We start from the raw sequence: 16,797 nt of genomic DNA, 5'->3' as shown, positions 1-16,797 counted from the left end.
TCTTTCTTTCTTTCTTTCTTTCTTTCTTTCTTTCTTTCTTTCTTTCTTTCTTTCTTTCTTTCTTTCTTTCTTTCTTTCTTTCTTTCTTTCTTGTCTTTCTTTCTTCTTTCTTTCTTTTTTTTCTTTCTATCCTTCCTTCCTTCTTTCTCTCTCTCTCTCCTTCCTTCCCTGGGGCGGATCCAAATGCTCCACATATTGACATTAAGGACATGGCCTCCCCAGCAGTCAAAAAGCACCAAAGTCACAGAGCCCCTCAGTTAGACCTGAATCCCAGAAGGAGGCTGGGGAGCAGCCTGAGACAAAGCGGATGACAGTGTTACACTGGGGTGTTCAGGGCTGCAGACCTGGCCTCGCTGACCTGGTACCCCAATCTCATTTGATTGCCAGCTTTCATGTTACTTGCCAAAGACCCATCTTAGCATTTTGCATCTTCTTGCCTTCCTTCTCCTCCCAGAGGAGACCCTCAGTGACCACAGGTGAGAACTCAAGGCGCTGAAGGTACGCAAGGGGAAGGCCTACAGCTGTCCTGCTGTGCGGAGCCAGGGTGGTGGTTCAGCAGAACAGAGGGAGCCAGACCTTAAAGCCAGTAGTGGGGGCCCAGCTGCAGCTGCCTCCCGTGCAGGGGTCAAGCTGCCTGTAGGGAGGTCACCAGCCAGCTGACGCCTTTGTGAGGATGTGCAACTTGAGTGGGTAAGGATGTCTGAACTGGTGTCCTCATGGGCTCCCATGTGAATCCAGGGCCCCCAGGGGTGCTCTTGTTGTCCCAAGCCTCACCCCTTCTCTCCTGGTTGCCCTTCCTTCCCCACCACCCACTATAGGTTTTTCATCATCAAAGAGAGCTTTCTGCTTTACTACTCTGAGAGCGAAAAAAAGAGCTTTGAAACCAATAAATACTTCAATATACATCCTAAGGTAAGGCGGTCCCTCCTGGGGCCACAGCAGGGGAGGGCCCAGTGTGGGCATCAGGGCTTGGATGTTGTGAGGGGCGGGGACTATCTGCTCTCTTGCTCTGGTCTAGCAGAGAGTCTGGAAAGCAAATCCTCTGGGGGCAAAAGACCCCCTGCCCCTGTCCTGGGCTGGACCCCCACCCTCCTGTGCCCCAGCCCCTGCCCCAGCCCTTCCTCCTCTCTGAAAGGCAGTTATGGCCTCTGTCCCATGGCCCCAGGGTCTAGCTTCCATCCTGGGGCAGTTGGCAGGACCTGGCTTTGTCCAGGGACCCCCAGAACCCCTGAGTGACCTAAACTGGGTGGGGTGGGAGCTGCCTGCTCTGGTTCTTCCTCAGGGCGTCATCCCTCTGGGGGGCTGCCTGGTGGAGGCCAGAGAAGAGCCCAGCATGCCCTATGCCATGAAGATCTCCCACCAGGACTTCCATGTGAGTAGAGCTCTTCTCTCAGCCTGGGCTCTGCAGGAGCAGACCAGCCTCTCAGGCCCCTTTGGGACAAACCCTCCCCTGCCAAGGCCTGGTCTGGGAGATGGGCCTCAGCACCCAGAGATGTGGGGTGGATGGTGACAGGGCAGAGGTGGGCCTCTATCACCCTCAGCGTGGCTGCCTCCCAGGCACGCCCATGGCTCCTCTTCCTGGCAGGGGAACATCTTGCTTGCTGCTGAGTCCGAGTTTGAGCAGATCCAGTGGCTGGAGATGCTGCAGGAGTCTGGGAAGGTGTAAGTCCTCACAGACAGGAGGGTGACCTGTGGGTCCAGGAAGGGGTGGGCAGGGCTGCCCCTGAACTCCCTGCCTCTCTGTTGGGACCATGGTGGGCACAGGGCCAGGGCTGTGGGAGAGGGCTAGGGTAGGTGAGAGGAGACAGGCCAGGTTTTAGCACATCTGCGAAGGGTCCCCTGAGTAAGCTTGGAAAGTATCTAGAGTTACAGGTGGCAGGGGTGGGCACTGCTTGTTTCTACTCTTGGGAAGCGTATTTGATGCCTCCTGACACCCATCTCACCTCCCTAGGCCCATAATTAACTCTAGCAAGGACCAGAGCTGGTGCGTTGTAAATTGGGGTCAAGATCACGGAAACCCCCAGTCAACCCAGTCCATTTGTACATAAACCACTGCCCTGGCACCTGCCTGGTCAGGCTAGGTGATACTTTCAGTTCAACAAACAACGCTGACCGTCTGCTCTGTGGCAGGCCTTGCCCTGGGTGGTAGACATTCAGTGATGTAAAAAGCCACCCGGGAAGCAATCTCTTCCCTGCTCTAAAAGTGCTGTTGGCCCAGCCCACAGTGGCCCACTTTGCAGCCTGGGCCAGCCTCCAGCTATTGTAACTGATTCTTGCTGGTGGCATGCCCAGAGCCATGGGTGCCAGAGTGAACGCAAGCTGAGATTCTGGAGGAGAAAGGGTGGGCAAGTATAAGATGTATGTCTTCTTTCCCCTCCACCCTTCGGCTTTAATGATTTTCTGTTTCTTCCTCTTCTCTCCTCTTTCCCATCTGCCCTCCCTCCCCAGGACCTGGAAGAATGCCCAGCTGGGAGAAGCCATGATCAAAAGCCTGGAGGCCCAGGGGCTGCAGTTAGCTAAGGAAAAGCAGGAGTATTTAGGTTGGCTGGAGGAGTGGTTCCCTAATGGTAGCACTTGGGGACCAGGGGCTATGGCAAGGGGCTTGGTAGAGGGCCCAGCAGGGGTGATGATCTCTCAGGTGGGGCTATGAGGGGACAGAGACCAGTTTAGCACCTGAAGGGCTTCCTGGTGCAGTTTGCCTCCTTTTGGCCAGCATGACCAAAGGCAGGAGTGTCTGGTGGTTAAGTGCCTGGTCTCTGGATCCAGTTTCATCACTTGTCACTCGTCTATCAGCTATGTATATCTGTAGGCAGCTCAGCCTCTCTAAGCCTCAATTTCCTCATTCTTAAAATTGAGTTGAAAATAGTCCCTAGCTTTTAGAGGATTGGGCTAAATGAGAAAATGTCTGTAAGTGCTTGTGCCGGACATGCAGTAAGGGCTCCATAAGTGGAGCTGATGTTGTTATCCTGTCCTGGGTCCCCAGGGTTTGGCTCGTCCCCAGCACCCCTGCTCCAGACCATTTTAAATCTTGCCATGGAGTTCCAGGCCCCTGTGCCCTTGACTGGTTGGTAAATATGCACTGTTTGAGAGAAGATGATGAAACTGAGGTTTTGCCCTCAGCCTGGGACCCTCTCCCCTCTGCCTGCTTAGGCACTTGGGGCCCCAGCACTGGCTCCCCTATACCTGCTTCAGAACCTCCCTGGCCCCAGGACTCTGCCCTCCCTGCTAGCCAGGCATTAGAGCAGGTAGAAGGTGGGTGTAGGACTAGCCCAGATGCAGCTGCCCTGGGGATGCAGAGATCGCTTTGAACTTCCAAAGATAAGGCCCCTCATAATCCTATGAATGGAAAAAGCAGGATGATGATGGGGAAGGAGGGTGACAGCTTCCATCACCACGAGCTGGCCCACCCTCTGGCTGGCAGGGCTGCAGGACCCTTCCTTGGGAGATGCTGGGGGTGACAGTGACCACCTCAGGCACCAACTCCCTCAGGACCTTAGAGCACTTTTGTGAATGTGTGTGTGCTTGTTTTGGCAGACAAACTGATGGAAGAGACGGAAGAACTCTGCCTTCAGAGGGAGCAGAGAGAGGTAGGCTCACACCAAGGGGCCCTCAGCTGCTGTGGTGTGATGACTCGGGTTTCTGGCATTAGGGAATGATGCAGGGGAGTTCAGTGCACAGAGGACTTGCTGGAAGATCAGACGGGGAAGAGCGAGGAGGCCGAGTGGGATCACAGTGCTTGCTTGGGACTGATTGTAGCTTGTTGGTAAAAAGCGTCTTTCTCCTTACCAACCCCTGGGAGTGAAGTGAAAAGGATGGGTGATCACCTTCTCGAGAGAGAGCCATCCAAAATGTCATCGGCTGCATCAGTAGGTAATGAACCGCTTGTCAATGATGTTCACAGGGGGCCATAATGCCCTCTGTTTTCCAGAGAGGGGCATCTGGCCCCTGAGGGCTATTGGACTTGATGACCTCAGAAGTTCATTCTCTGAATGTCAAAAGTCCAGAGCAGGCTAAGCACTGGTTTGAGGCAGCCAGGAGGGTAAAGGAAACTCTTGCCTTGTCTGAAGGTGGGGAGCCACCAAAGCCATCTTCTTCATTTAGAATCTCAGTGCAAGCCAGGCACAGTGGCTCACACCTGTAATCTCAGCACTTTGAGAGGCCAAGATGGGCAGGTCACCTGAGGTTAGGAGTTCAAGACCAGCCTGGCCAAAAATGATGAAACCCCATCTCTACCAAAAATACAAAATGAAGCCAGGCATGGTGGCCCATACCTGTAATCCCAGATACTCAGGAGGCTGAGGCAGGAGAATAACTTGAACCCAGGAGGCAGAGGTTGCAGTGAGCCGAGATCACACCATTGCACACTCCAGCCTGGGTGACACAGACTCCTCAAAAAAAAAAAGCACTGGGCTTTGCCTGTTCTGAGGAGTCATTACCACATCTGAAAGGCAGGGGGCGATAGTGGGTAGCACTGTGGATTTTGGAGCCAGGCTGCCTGTATTTGCATTTGACCTTGACTACTTCTAGCTTTGTGACCTCAGGCAAGTTATTGAACTTTTCTAAATATTCTTATCTCAAAAATGCGGATGATAATAGAATCCATCTTAGGGATGTTGTGAGGATTTAGTGAGATGTTATATATAAAGTGCTTGGCACATAGTACATGCTTAATGAATATCTATGTTTGCTGGCATTATGATCATATTATTAATATAGGCCACCCTGCAAGTGAACAGTCTGAGGCCTGAAGCGGCAGAATGGCTTGACCAGAGCCGCCTGCAGAGGGAGGGCCTGATTCAGTCCACTGCTCTTTACCTAGTCACTTGTCCTTGTCCTCTCCCAGGCAAGTCACAGGGCTCGGGCTATCCGCCTTGGCTCAGACCCTCTAACTTGACTCTTGGGAAGTCCTCACCTTTCCCAGTCACATCCCTGGGCTCTGAAACAGGCATCAAAAAATAGCATATCCCCTTTGCACCCCAAACATTCTCAGGGCCTGGCACAGCTCCGGGCCCAAGATGAGTTCTTAATAGATGTTTGTGGAATGAATCAGGAAATGAATGGGATTGATTTTTGCAACTTTACATCTTGATTTTAATCCAACAGGACAATCTACCCTCAGTTTTCTTCTTCTAAAATTGTATTGGTTATTCTTGCTCATTTATGCTTCCCGCTGGACTTCAAAATCATTTTGTTGATTTAAGAGAAAAAAAAAAAAAGACTGGGGATTTGTATTTGGATGACATGGATTTGAGGACTGGCATCATGGTGGCACCGAGTCTTCTTCTACCGCCCAGAGTTGGGCCTCTGTGTCTGCAGGCTCTCCTCTAGGTCCTATGTCAGGGTTTTGGCACTTTCTTCATATAATTCTATACATTTTAAGTGAGGTTTTGGTATTGTCAGCAAATTAAAAACAGGTGCCTAGGGATGGGATGGAGTGGCAGACACAGCCACTGGCAGGGAGAGAGACAGACTTATCCATCAGAGAGGCTAAATCTGGGGCAGCAGTTGGCTGGAGGAAAATTTAGACACTCTATCTAGGTCTTTAGCCAGGAAATTAGGACAGCGGAGACCCGCTGCACACAGGGCTCCCTTAATGCCACAGCACAATGAAGGGGGGAGGACTGTCAGCTGTGAACTCCCTGGCTTTCTGGTATAAAATGTGAATGAGATTCAGGCCCAGCTGGTACCCACCATGAAGGCTGTTCTGGGCAGGAAGAGAACTCTGCCTCAAATGAGAACTTAGTTCTCATTTTTTGTCAGCTGCATGCTCTAGATCTGGAATAGAGCTCAGGTTCTACTCTTTGCCACTGAGTTATTCGGTCAAAGTTTCTCCTTCCTTAACTTTCTCATGCAAAGGATGGGTCCACCTGTCTCCTGCAGAATTCTCCTGGTAGAATTCATCAGTGAGCCCATCTGGGCTTGGTGCTTTTTGTTTTGGAAAGTTATTAATTATTGATTCAATTTATTTAATAAATATAAGCCTATTCAAATTGTCTATTTCTTCTTGTATAAGTTTTGATAGATTGTGTCTTTCAAGGAGTTGGTCCATTTCATCTGAGTTATCAAATTTGTTGGAGTTATTCACCATAGTTCTTTATTATCCTTTTAATGTCTGTGGTAGCTGTTATGTCCCCTCTTCCCTGATTTCATTTCTGATATTAACAATTTATGTCTTCTATCTTTTTACTTAGCCTGACTAGAGTCTTATGAATTTGATTTATATTTTCAAAGAACTGGCTTTTGATCTTATTGATTTTCTCTGTTGATTTCCTGTTTTCAGTTTCATTGATTTTGCTCTTTTGTTTCTTTTTTGTTCTTACCTTTGGTTTAATTTTTTCTCTTTTTTTTTTCTAATTTCCTAATGTGGAAGCTTAGATTTTTGATTTTAGATATTTCTTATTTTCTAATATGTTAATATGATGTTATACATTTCTCTCCAAGCACTGCTTTTGTTACTTCAACAAATTTTGGTGGGTTGTATTTTTACTTTCATTTAGTTCAAAATGTTTTTAGATTTCTCTTGATATTTCTTCTTTGACACATCTGTTATTTAGAAATAACAGAAGTTTTTTAATCTTCACGTATTTTGTGGATTTTTCCAGCTAACTTTCTGTTGTTGATTTCTAGCACAATTCCACTGTGGTTTAGGGGCAGACAATATATGATTTCTATTCTTCCATATTTGTTTTCTGGGCACAGTGGCACATGCCTGTGCTCTCGGCACTTTGGGAAACCACGGCAGGAGGATTGCTGAGGCCAGGAGTTTGTGGCAAGCATGAACAACACAGCAAGGCCCAGTTTCTACCAAAAAGAGAGAGAGAGAGAGAGAGAGAGAGAGAAAGAAAAAAAATTCACCAGGCATATGTAGTCCTAGGTACTCAGGAGACTGAGGCAGGAGGATCACTTGAACCCAGGAGTTGCAGTGAGCTATGACTGTACCACTGCACTTCAGCCTGGGTGACAGAGCAAGACCTTGTCTCTAAAAAAATTAAAGATTAAAAAATAAATTAAAAAATGTGTTAAGGTGTGTTTTATGGCCCAGAAAGTGGTCTATTTTGGCGGATGTTCCAAATGAGCTTGAAAATTATGTAGAATCTGCTGTTTTTGGGTGAAATAATCCATACATCTCTTAGTCTTGATCTGCCATAGCAAAACCCGTAGACTGAGTGGCTTAAACAATAGAAATTTATTTCTCACAGTTCTGTAGACCAGAAATTCCTAGATCAAGGGCCAACAAGGCAGACTTCATTCTGAGGCTTCTATTGGCTTGTAGGCAGCTGCCATCTCACTGTGTGTTCAAATACCCTCTTCTTGAGCATGCATGGAGAGAGAGAAAGAGCAAGCTCTCTGATGTCTTTTCTCATAAGAGCACTAATCCCATCATGAGGGTCTCATCCCTATGATTTCACCTAACTCTAATTATCTCATGAAGACCCTATATCCAAATACTGCCGCACTGAGGGCTAGGGCTTCAATGTAGGAATTTTGAGGGAATGCCAAAATTCAGTTCATACAGGTGTCAGTTATATCCAGTTGATTAATGGGACTGTTGAATTCAACTACGTCCTTACTGTTTTTTCTCCCCTCTAGATCTGTTGGTTTCTGATAGACAGGTGTCAATGTTTCCATCTATAATGGTGGATTCATCTATTTCTTCCTTGCAGTTCTATCAGGACTTTGCTTCATGTATTTTGTTGCTCTGTTGTTCGGCATACGCACATTACAAATTGTTATGTATTCTGGGAGTATTGACCCTTTTATCATTATGTGATGCTCCCCTTAATCCCTAACAACTCTCCTTGCTCTAAAGTCTGCTCTGTCTGAAATTAGCACAGCTACTTTTGCTTTCTTTTGATTAGTATTACCATGATATATCTTTCTCCATCCCTTTTAGTCTGCATCTGTCTTTATATTCAAAGTGGGTTTCTTGCAGGCAGTATATAGCTGGGTCTTGGTTTTTGGTCCACTCTGACAATCTCAGTCTTTTAATTAGTGTGTTTAGACCATTGACATTTAAAGTGACTATTGATATATTTGCATTAGTATTTACCATATTTGTTAGTGTTTTTCATTTGTTGTCCTTATTCTTTGTTCTTATTTTTGTCCTCCACATATGTGTGTGGGGTTTGTTTTGTTTTGTTTTTTGTGTTTTTTTGAGATAGGGTCTTGCTTCCTTGCTCAGACTGGAGTCCAGTGGCACAGTCATGGCCCACTGCAGCTTTGACCTTCCAAGTTCAAAAATCCTCCTGCCTCAGCCTTCATGAGTAGCTGGGACTACAGGCATGCACTACGCCTGGCTAATTAATTAATTAATTAATTAATTTGTGTGTGTGTAGAGACTACATCTCACTGTGTTGCCCAGGCTGGCCTCAAACTCTTGGGCTCAAGCAATTTTCCCACCTTGGCCTCCCAAAGTGCTAGGATTACAGGTGTGAGCCATCATGCCTGGCCTTCTGTGTTACTTTCTTTTTAATTTTTAAAATCTTTTTAAAAATCACATTTATTAGAATCCTGAGTGAAAATGATATTTTTTATTTTTTAAGAAATAAAGACAGGGTCTTGCTATATTGCCAAGGCTGGTCTCAAACTCACGGTTCAAGCAATCCTACCTTCGCATTCCCAAAGTGCTGGAATTACAGATGTGAGCCGCCATGCCTGGCCCTACTGGGTTTTAATTGTGCATTTCATACAATTCAATTTTCTCTCTTCACTTAGCATATCAGTTATATATTTTTTTCTCCCCTTTTTAGTGGCTATCCTGAGTTTTGCAATATACATTTACAACTAATCCAAAGTCACTTTCAAATAACACTATGCCACTTCACTAATAATACAAGTACCTTATAATAACAAAATATTTCCAATTCTTCCTTCCTGTTTCTTTTAATATTATTGTCATTCGTTTCACTTATACATAAGTGTATATAGCAGATAGATAATTATACATAACCAGCTACTTTGTTTGCTATTATCTGTTAGGTCAATTACAAATAAGAAAAGTAAAAGTTTTTATTTTACTTTCATTTGATAAAAGAAACACTTCAGCTGAAATACATTTAAAGGAGTTTAATTGGCCAGGCATGGTGGCTCACGCGTGTAACACCAACACTCTGGAAGGTTAAGGTGGGTGGATCACCTGAGGTCAGGAGTTCAAGACCAGCCTGGCCAATATGGTGAAACCCCCATGTCTACTAAAAATACAAAAAAAAAGAAAAAAAAAAAGCTGGGCGTGGTGGTGTGTAATCCCAGCCACTCAGGAAGCTGAGGCAGGAGAATCACTTGAACCCAGGAGGCAGAGGTTGCAGTGAGCCAAAATCGTACCATGGTCCTCCAGACCCTGGGTGGCAGAACAAAACTCCATCTAAATAAATAAATATAAAAAATAAAGGAGTTTGGCTGGGTGCAGTGGCTCACAACTGTAATCCCAGCACTTTGGGAGGCCGAGGCAGGTGGATCATGAGGTCAGGAGATCGAGATCATCCTGGCTGACACGGTGAAACCTCGTCTCTACTAAAAATACAAAAAATTAGTGGGGCATGGTAGCACACACCTGTAATCACGGCTACTCAGGAGGCTGAGTCAGGAGTATCGCTGGAACCCAGGAAGCGGAGGTTGCAGGGAGTGGATCTCGTGTGTACCAGATCTCGTGTGTACTCAGAGCGAGAGCTCACTTATCACCAAGGGGGTGACCCAAGCTATTTATGAAGGATCTTCCCCCATGATCCAAATATCTCCTACCAGGCCCCACCTTCAAGATTGGGTATTACATTTTCAACATGAGATTTGGGCAGGAACAAATATCCAAGCTGTATTAATCTGTCCATCTTTTCAATTTTGGGAATAGAACTTTGCTCTATGACCTCACTTCTCTGTTGATGTAAGAATACTTGTTGATTTTTCAATTTGTTTGATTTTTAATTTTATTTTATTTTATTTAGAGACAGGGTCTCAATGTGTTGCTCATGCTGTTCTCAAACTCCTGGGCTCAAGCGATCCACGTTGGCCTCCCAAAGTGTTGGGATTACAGGCATGAACTACAGCATCCAGCCTTGTTCAGCTTTTTACTTGTTAGAATGGAGTGACAACTTCTAAATTCCTTACATGCTGGACACAAACTGAAGTTCTTCAATTCTCTTTCTTTCTCCTCCTTAATCTATAACTTTTCCCCTAATGGTAGAAATCATGCTTTTTGTAGAAAACTTGTAAAACATGAATAAGAAAGTAAAATTTATCCTTAATCCCATAATTGACAGACAACTGTCACCAAACTTTTTGGTGTTTTTCATTTTAGTCTTTTTTTCCCTATAGATTATTCTTAAATATGGTATATTTTAAATATAATTGTGAGCATATTGGATATTCAGTTTTATGGACTGGCTTTTCATTATACTTTTCATCATACCTTCATTAACATTATACATTTTCCATGTCATTCAACATTCTTTGAAAACATCAGTTTTATTGGCAACATACTGATACATTGTATGTAATTTTTAAAAATAACCTTCTATTTTTTATCTCTCTTCCTGAGCAAGAAGAAGCAATGAAGGTTTTGAGTAGGGAGTGAGGAAAAAGTGTGGGTAACATGATTTGATTTCCATTTTTTTGGGGGGGAGGGTTGTCTCCCTCTGTCACTCAGGCTGGAGTGCAATGGCATGATCTTGGCTCACTGCAGCCTCACCCTCCCAGGCTCAAGTGATCCTCCTGCCTTGGCCTCCCAAGTAGCTGGGGCCACAGTTGCACACCACCATGCCCAGCTAATTTTTTGTATTTTTTGTAGAGATGGGGTTTCGCCATGTTTCCCAGGCTGGTCTTGAACTCCTGAACTCAGGCAACCCACCTGCCTTGGCCTCCCAAAGTGCTGGGATTACAGTGATTTCTATTTTAAGTAGTAATGTTGGCTGCAGTATGGGCAAAAGGATGAAGAGGGGCCAAAAACAGTGCAAAGAGCCCAGGTGGGAGGTCACAGCATTAGTCCAGGCAAGACCTAACAGCCGTGTGAACCAGAGCAGGGCAGTGAGATGAAGAGAAGTTGCCTGGCAGGTTCTAGAGCAGGGTTGCAGGCGGTGGCAATATGAACTGGACTTGAGGGGGAAGGAATAGAGGGGGAAGGACAGGGTGAAGCATGACTCCGAAGTTTCTCACCTGCACAGTGAATGGTGGTGCATTCCCTGAGTCAGGGTGCACTGGGAAGATCACAAGGTCTGCTGGGGAAGATCATAAATTTGTTCTTGAACATGGGTTTGTGATATCTTTGGATATCTGGCTGGAGATGTGAAGCCAACAGTTGGATAAAATGGGATGGAGCTCAACCGAGAGCAGAGACTAGAGGTATCAACATAGGTGTTGTTTGCACATAAATAGCAAATAAAGGTGGAGAGGAGGGGGGTGGGAGTGGCCTAGATTGCCTTGGATTTAGCACAGACAGAGAGGGCACAGGTAGCACTCTCCGAAATGAGGCCGTACTCCATGGCAGTGGTACCGGGAAGACCACATGCAAACTGCTTGAAACGTAGGAAGTGCTTAATAAATGACAGCCACTGTCAGCCCGTCCAGCTTTCCTCCCATCATGTTCACTCTCACTCTGGGCCCGGCCATATGGGCCAACCTTGGTTCTTTTAGGGCAGCAGTTCCCACAGTGCCTTTGCACATACCTTTCCTTCTGCCTGGAATGCTCCTTTTTCCTTCTGTTAATTCACCTTCATCGGTCAGCTGAAGAATCACCTGATCTCACCCCACCCCACACTGCATACCTGCTCCACGCCCATCAGGGTAGCTTTACATAGAACATGTCCCTGTCCCGCATATCATGTATCTTGGTTTGTAATGCTACTCTAACGTGTCTGATTATTTTGGTAATATTTCATGTTTGCATTTGATCTAAAATCCTGGTTTTATTTGAGACAGGGCATCATTTTGTTGCCCAGGCTGGAGTGCAGTGGCATGATCTCGACTCACTACAACCTCTGCGTCCTGGACTCAAGGGACCTTCCTGCCTTAGCCCTTCAAGTAGCTGGAACTATGGGCTTTTACCATCACACCTGGCTAATTTTTTATATTTTTAGTAGAGATGGGTTTTTGCCATGTTAGCCAGGCTGGTCCCAAACTCCTGAGCTCAAGCAATCCACCCACCTTGGCCTCCCATAGGCTAGGATTACAGGCATGAGCCACCTCTCCCGGACCTGGTTTCATTAATAGTTGCACTAGACTGTGAGCTCCCTGAGAGCAGGGATACAACTGTTTTTGTTTATCTTCACATCCTCAGTGCATAGCTTGGCAGATGCTTGAACCATATTAGGCACTCAACAAACATGTGTGGCATGAATGAAAGAATTATCTAGCAGACGGTTGAGCTGATAAGGAAAGGCTTTTGCCAGGGTTGTTCAGGGGTGAAATGGGCTGTCATGAGAGCCAGTCAAGCAGAGCTTGGACCATCTCTTGGCAGGAAAACCAAGAAGGAGATTGAAGCATCTGATGGAGATTTTAATTGCCTTTAAATTTCCTTTGACACTGGAGTTGCTGATTCATGCGTGCCTGTTTCTCTGACTCTTTCACAGAGCAATAAATGCTGCCCAGGCACATGTAGCACTGACTCAGGTAGAAAAGCATCTGATCGCATATATCTGGGACCACTGAGGAAGGAAGGAGATTCCAATCATTCCAAGCCAAATGCTTGTCTTGCCATATTATTTTCAGGTGAATCAGATTCACTTTCTGCCTCTTGGAGGCATAGCTGGGATCTGCTGGCATCACGAGGCACTTAAATGCTAGGGAGGGAAAGAGTGGGTTTTAATCATTGACGCTCCCCCCATTTTCAACTACAAAAAGATATCCCAGTGTAATATTAAGTACTGGGAAATATTTGCAAGTTGGAGTGTTGGAGAAAGGGGCTTTCCCGGAGTGGGTGGAGCCTCCAGGTCAGTCCCAGGTGATCATTTCTGAAGCAGTAGAGGCCTCGGACTTGTAAGAGCTGGGTGCCTGTCTGGGCACAGTGGCTCATGCCTATAATCCCAGCACTTTGGGAAGCCAAGGGGGACGGATCACCTGAGGTCAGAAGTTTGAGACTAGCCTGGCCAATATGGTGAAACTCCATCTCTGCTAAAAATACAAAAATTAACCGGGCATGGTTGCATGCACCTGCAATCCCAGCTACTCGGGAGGCTGAGGCAGGAGAATTGCTTGAGCCCAGGAGGTGGAGGTTGCAGTGAGCAGAGATCAGGCCACTACACTCCAGCCTGGGTGACAAAGTGAGACTCTGTCTCAAAAAAAAAAAAAAAAAGCTGGGTGCCTTTGTGATTTTTCAGATGTAATCCCGGAGATGTTTACAGCTTGTAATTTCCCAAGGCTTCTAAACAGCTCTGCCCCAGGAGGCAGAGCCCACTGAGGAGAGGGAATGTGTCAGGTTTGTGGAATCTGAGGCTACAAAGGGATTTATCATCATTAGCAATATCCAATATCACGTGTCAGCTATTGAGAACGAATAAAATAGGGAGTTTCTAACTTTTCTGAAGCTTCAAGCTTTTATTTCATTAAAGAGGAGTTGGGGTCTATAATAATAAAATTTTAATTATATTTATATTATGTCTCATATCTAGACACTGATTGCCATGGCAGGGGGAAGGGAACGTAGCATATCACGCATTGCCTCTTAAAGGCACCTGCCTGGAAGTAACACACTTCCTCTCTCATTCCATTGGCCTTAGCTAGTCCCATGGACCCACTCACCTTTAGCAGGTGTACTGTAGCCATGCAGAGTGCCTGGGAGGAGCATCCGAATAACAGTGAGAGGTGGGCTTGGTGGCTCGAGCCTGTGGTCTCAGCTACTCAGGAAGCTGAGGCCGGAGGATGGCTTGAGCTTGGGAGTCCAAGGCTGCAGTGAGCTATGATCATGCCACTGAACTCCAACCTGGGTGACAGAGACTCCATCTTTAAAAATAAAAAAAATAATAATAATAAAACCAGTAAGCAGTGAGCAGCCTTCGTGATGACAGCATTTGGCAAACTGAGGTCAGTTTGGAACCAGTGATCCATGCCCAAAGTGCCGATGTGCCGATAATGATTAGAAGGGAAAAACATAGCAACTCTTTGGGTAAGTAGTTTAGAGATGGAGGTCGTAGGGTTTGAACGCAGGCTCCTTCCTCTGCCTCATATTTTATTCCTTCTTGGCATCTCCTCAAAGAACATGGCAACTTCTCCATTTAGATGGCCTCCCTCCCCGGTGGGCTTTCCACTAAACTTGGGAACAAAGCCCCCAGGTGAAAATGAAAGTGTAATTTAGAGCTGGAAGATGAGAAAGGAAGGGAATGTGGAAATAATATCCTCCTACAGTGTAAAATGTGGAGGAACAAAGCAGTTGTCACAAAAATGCTTCAAGCCCAATTGCGTGAAATGTGCCCCCCAATGCCACCTGCCACTGAACCCCAGGAAAATAGGACTCTTGGAGGACATATACTTGCTGGGAAAACACTTGGGCTTCCCAGCATTCCTGAAGGGGGAAGTCTGGTCCCCTGGGGCCTGTCCTGCACTTTCTCCTCCACTTTGAGACCTAAGCAAAGGGAAGCTGAAGCCACCTGGAGTCATTGCTTCCCAGGTACTTCAAGAAAAAAAAGTCCTTATTCTCTGACTTTTGAGGTGGGAATAGCTTTTCCTTGCCACTTCTAACAGACATCACTCCAGGGATCTTGAATGGAAATACACCCTCACCACTCTTTCCTCTGTGTGTGAAGGACAGCCAACCTGCCTGATGGTGGCAGTGACTGGAGCTGCCCTGCAGAGTAGACATCTGAATTATACTTACCTCCAACCACAGGGAATAATGTTGGGAGTGTTCCTAAACCCAGCCTTCAGCATGCAAAATGTGTTTTCAGTGGGCTCAGTTCATCATGGATTTGGGTTTGTCGAGACTATGTGTCATTGAGCGGGGCCAGCTGTCCTTAGAACTTAACTCTAGGTCTGGCACAGCACATGCCCCAGGCTGTGCTAAATCCCAGAGGATCCCTTGGTTTAGAGTGGGGGATCCTGATCTCAGGGGTCCTTTGCTGCCTGTGACTCTTCTCTTCCTCTCTGGTCTCTTCAGGAGCTTGAGCGCCTCAACCAGGTGCTGGAGGCCGAGAAGCAGCAGTTCGAGGAAGTGGTGCAGGAGCTGAGAATGGAGCAGGAGCAAATCAAGAGGTGGTGGTAGCTCCCGGGAGCTGGGGGTGCTGCCAAGCTATGGCATGCAGAGCCCACCTGCCCCATCAGGCCTGAGGAGGCCTCCACCCCGGAGACGCTATCTTCCCAAGGCTCCAGGCTTGGGTGTTCCCAGAAGAATCTGTAGACTCCCCTGCCCCAGACAAATGGGGTCATTTCTACCCACTAGAGCATAAGGCATTGGAGCATCCCTCCAAGTCACAAGGCCCCCTGCCTTCATGAAAGCCTCTCTCACCCAGTGTCAGACAGGACACACTGGCCTAGAGGTGCTGTTGGCGAAGACCCCCAGCATTCGCTGTCTTTCCTGCAGCCTTTTCACATTTTGGGAATGATGTCATTTGGGATCTAATGACATAGGTTCTAGCAAGTGCTGTCCAGAGAAGATGGGATGAGGCTGGGGCCCCACTGTTTCTCCAGCGTTTCCATCTGCCTGTGGGGTACCCTAGGTTTATTCCAGGTGACAGATGCATGTGTACCTGCAACAAGTGACTCTAACCCCATGTAGCTGGGACTTCCTTTCAGCTTCAGGCCCATATGGCTGCTGTCAGGGCCCAGCTGTGCAGAGGGGCTGGCCATACAAGAGCACTTCTGAGCCACATCAGGAAGTGAAGGAAAAGCATTTCCATGTGTAGAGGTGATTGGTGGGGGCGTGGGGAGAGTGGGCACTGCCATACCCAGCCCTCTGTCCCCACAGGGAGCTGGAACTGACTGCAAGATGCCTTAAGGGTGTAGAACAAGAGAAAAAGGAACTGAGGCACCTTACGGAGTCCTTGCAGCAGACGCTTGAGGTGAGGGGGCACTAGTGGGTTAGTTGACCAGGTGGCAAGCTGATTGGCTGGACCACATGACACTGTTTTTTCCAGCAATGTTTCCCCAGGGGGTGATCTGTAAGAGAAATGGGCATGGAGGGGTGCTGATCTAAAGGGTCTCTTCTCTATGGATCATCAGAAACTCCAGCCCATGTGTGAGGCCCAAAGCAAGAAGTGGTTGTTCCAAGACCCAGAAGGCCAAATTCAGGCTTGTCCTTGGTATTACCATGGCCTCAGGAAATCCACCTCTGGTGCTTATATTTTTATACCAGGTGGAGGATTGGTTAAGGTGGGCAGTGGAGCCGGCCACCGCTTCCTGGCTTGTTCATTTAGCTGCTCCTGGGTGACATTGAACATAAAGGGAAATCAACTGCCAGGTCACCATCACCTGACACCACAGAAACTGGGATGGGGAGGGGAGGTGACATGCCTCAAGGACAAAGTACAAACTCTTTAGCATGGCAAGCAACTGCAAACTCTGGCCCCAGCCTCCTCTTCCCTCTGGGGGAAGAAACTCTCCACAGAGAAGAAGCAGCCCTGGAAATGTTGGAGGAGAACGAGAACCACCTGCAGACACTGGCCAATCAGCAGGGGTCTCCATAGCAACCTCTGCCTCACTCTTCCCTCTGCTGCCCCTCCATGCCCTGCACAAAGACTCCCAATCCCTGCTCCAAACCACGGAGCTCAGGTACCCCAAGGAAGCAAGCTCTTTCATGCTCCACGCCTTTGCCCACATTGTTCCTTCTGCATAGTGTATCCTTTCCACCTCTCCTCTGCTTGGAAAACTTCTATTCACCTT

At 47.0% G+C, this 16,797-nt stretch overlaps 1 protein-coding gene across 2 annotated transcripts in view; it reads left to right on the top strand.

Moving 5' to 3' along the window:
- The window catches only part of PLEKHD1 (pleckstrin homology and coiled-coil domain containing D1), a 34,692-nt gene that overhangs the window by 13,811 nt on the left and 4,084 nt on the right, over positions 1–16,797 (top strand). The window contains exons 2-9 of one of the 2 annotated variants that reach the window (XM_032245798.1): positions 455–690; positions 819–912; positions 1,283–1,372; positions 1,586–1,662; positions 2,449–2,540; positions 3,535–3,587; positions 15,077–15,171; positions 15,884–15,977. In XM_032245798.1, the coding sequence (XP_032101689.1) occupies positions 674–690; positions 819–912; positions 1,283–1,372; positions 1,586–1,662; positions 2,449–2,540; positions 3,535–3,587; positions 15,077–15,171; positions 15,884–15,977 (612 nt within the window). In that variant the 5' untranslated portion in view covers positions 455–673. The remainder of the gene's footprint in view (positions 1–454; positions 691–818; positions 913–1,282; positions 1,373–1,585; positions 1,663–2,448; positions 2,541–3,534; positions 3,588–15,076; positions 15,172–15,883; positions 15,978–16,797) is intronic. The other variant, XM_032245797.1, reaches the window with a different exon arrangement.

Source organism: Sapajus apella, unplaced genomic scaffold, assembly GCF_009761245.1.
Source record: "Sapajus apella isolate SASKATOON/1434 unplaced genomic scaffold, GSC_monkey_1.0 scaffold59, whole genome shotgun sequence".
In the NCBI taxonomy this organism is placed as follows: domain Eukaryota; kingdom Metazoa; phylum Chordata; class Mammalia; order Primates; family Cebidae; genus Sapajus; species Sapajus apella.
Note: the sequence above shows the minus strand (reverse complement) of the source record. Positions and strands in the feature narration are given on the sequence as shown.